The sequence below is a fragment of the Orycteropus afer genome, unplaced genomic scaffold (genome assembly GCF_000298275.1).
Source record: "Orycteropus afer afer isolate SDZICR_OR568_19922 unplaced genomic scaffold, OryAfe1.0 scaffold00313, whole genome shotgun sequence".
In the NCBI taxonomy this organism is placed as follows: domain Eukaryota; kingdom Metazoa; phylum Chordata; class Mammalia; order Tubulidentata; family Orycteropodidae; genus Orycteropus; species Orycteropus afer.
Genome location: NW_006921900.1, coordinates 3,176,049 through 3,177,874, shown reverse-complemented (window position 1 = coordinate 3,177,874; position 1,826 = coordinate 3,176,049). Strand labels below are relative to the sequence as shown.

At 39.4% G+C, this 1,826-nt stretch overlaps 1 protein-coding gene across 1 annotated transcript in view; it reads right to left on the bottom strand.

Annotated features, from left to right (window-relative positions):
- Window positions 1–470: 470 nt before the first annotated feature.
- Window positions 471–1,826, bottom strand: part of PSMA4 (proteasome 20S subunit alpha 4) — a 6,739-nt gene continuing 5,383 nt past the window's right edge. The window contains exon 7 of the mRNA XM_007951843.2: window positions 471–625. Coding sequence (XP_007950034.2) covers window positions 471–625 — 155 coding nt within the window. The remainder of the gene's footprint in view (window positions 626–1,826) is intronic.

Below are 1,826 nucleotides of genomic sequence, written 5' to 3'. Positions count from 1 at the left end.
ACCCACCAGCCACTCCTTGGAAGGAAGGTTGGGCAATCCTACTTCCGTAGTGATACTGCCTCGGAAACCCAAGGAGGGGTCGCTGTGAGTCGGGGCCGACCCGACCGCATGTAACAACAACAACACAAGAGATGCCAAAGTACACATAAAGCATGAAAAGGAGATAATAGCCCTGGCATCTTTTAACAATTATTGCTGTTACTTTCTTTTACAGTAAATACACCTTTTCCCTTCTTCCAAGTTTTATTCAAAAAAAAAAATATTGTAAGAGGTCCATGAAGAGCAATCATCATCATTACAATAAAGTATTCAATTGAACAGAAATGACAAGGACCCAATTCAATAGGTAATGTCCTAGTTCCTCACTGCACAAGTTAAAACAGTCAAAGCTTTCTCAGTGGGAATGATCAGGACAGCTTTTACCCTGAAATGGTATCCAAAATGAGCTCTAAAATCCCTGATTTTGTCTTCTATTTATCCTTTTCTTTCTGTTCTTTTTCTTTCTTCTCACGCTCGGCTTTAGCCTCTTCTTCTTCATGTTTTTTGATCAATTGTTCCACTTCCTTTTGTTTGAGGACTCTAATTAGTGTCTTTCCATTCTCTCTTGTTAGGGTGGCAATTTCCACTAGAATAAACACATATATGTGTATTACAAGCAGGCATAATTAGCAAACAAACTTAATAGGCAATCATAATTTAATCTCTTCATATCATTTTGGTTTTAGTCACAATACTCTTCTTTGTTTGACACATATTACAATTTATGGATACTCTTATGGGAAAAAAGTATCTTTGATCTTGTAATGTTTTGATTACCATCTCTAGTTTACTATCTTGCCTCTCTCGGCCCATCCCAACTTTCTTAGCAGCTGTTTTGTCACTTTCTTGGAAAAAAGAGCCCTGTTGTGCAGTGGTTAAACACTTGCCTGCTAACTGAAAGGTTGGTGGTTTGAACCCACCACCTGCTCTGTGGAAGAAAGAAGTTAGTCTGCTTCCATAAGATCACAGCCTTGGAAACCCTACTGGGCAGTTTTAGTCAGTCCTATAGGAGGGAGCTCTGGTATCATAGTGGCTAAGGCACTTGACTGCTCACCAGATGGCTGGCAGTTCAAACCCATCAGGCACTCCTCGGAAGGAAGGTTGGGCAATCCTACTTCCATAGTGATACGGCCTCAGAAACCCAAGGAGGGGTCGCTATGAGTCAGGGCTGACTGGACGGCACATAACAACAACAACATAGGTTGCTTTGAATTGGAATAGACTTGACGGCAATGGGTTTGGTTTAGAGGAAGTATAATCAGTCAATTGCTCTAGCTGGCCTGCTGTTAGCTGTTGATCAGAGGAAACCACAATTTCCTTGTTGGAATCTCCAAAGGCTTCAACCAATAATAGCACTTATTTTTCAAGGACTTTTTAAAATTCCTTTTCAAAACATAGGTATGAAAAGCAGCTTCCATTACTACAGACAAGTGGACTGATACCTGAAGGGGAAACAATTTTTGTGCAGTGAATACACTGAGTAGTACTTCCTACCAGGAATTAAATGATTTTACATTAAACACAATTTTTGAAAAATCTTAGCAATATGAATGTTTTATATATACTTATATATATATAATTTGTGTATATTTAGGTGCAGTGTAATAAATTACTTACTATGGCTTTTCTACCCATAAGTCATTGTAAACTCAGTGGTGGAATGAGCAACTGAGGAGCTGATTGTAAATGTTATCCAAGTGGAGTATTTCTGTTGGGCGTGGCACAATATAAGGTTCTGGGAGGTGCCCACTCTCTCTCAGGTGCTTAGAGTTCTGATGCTATGATTG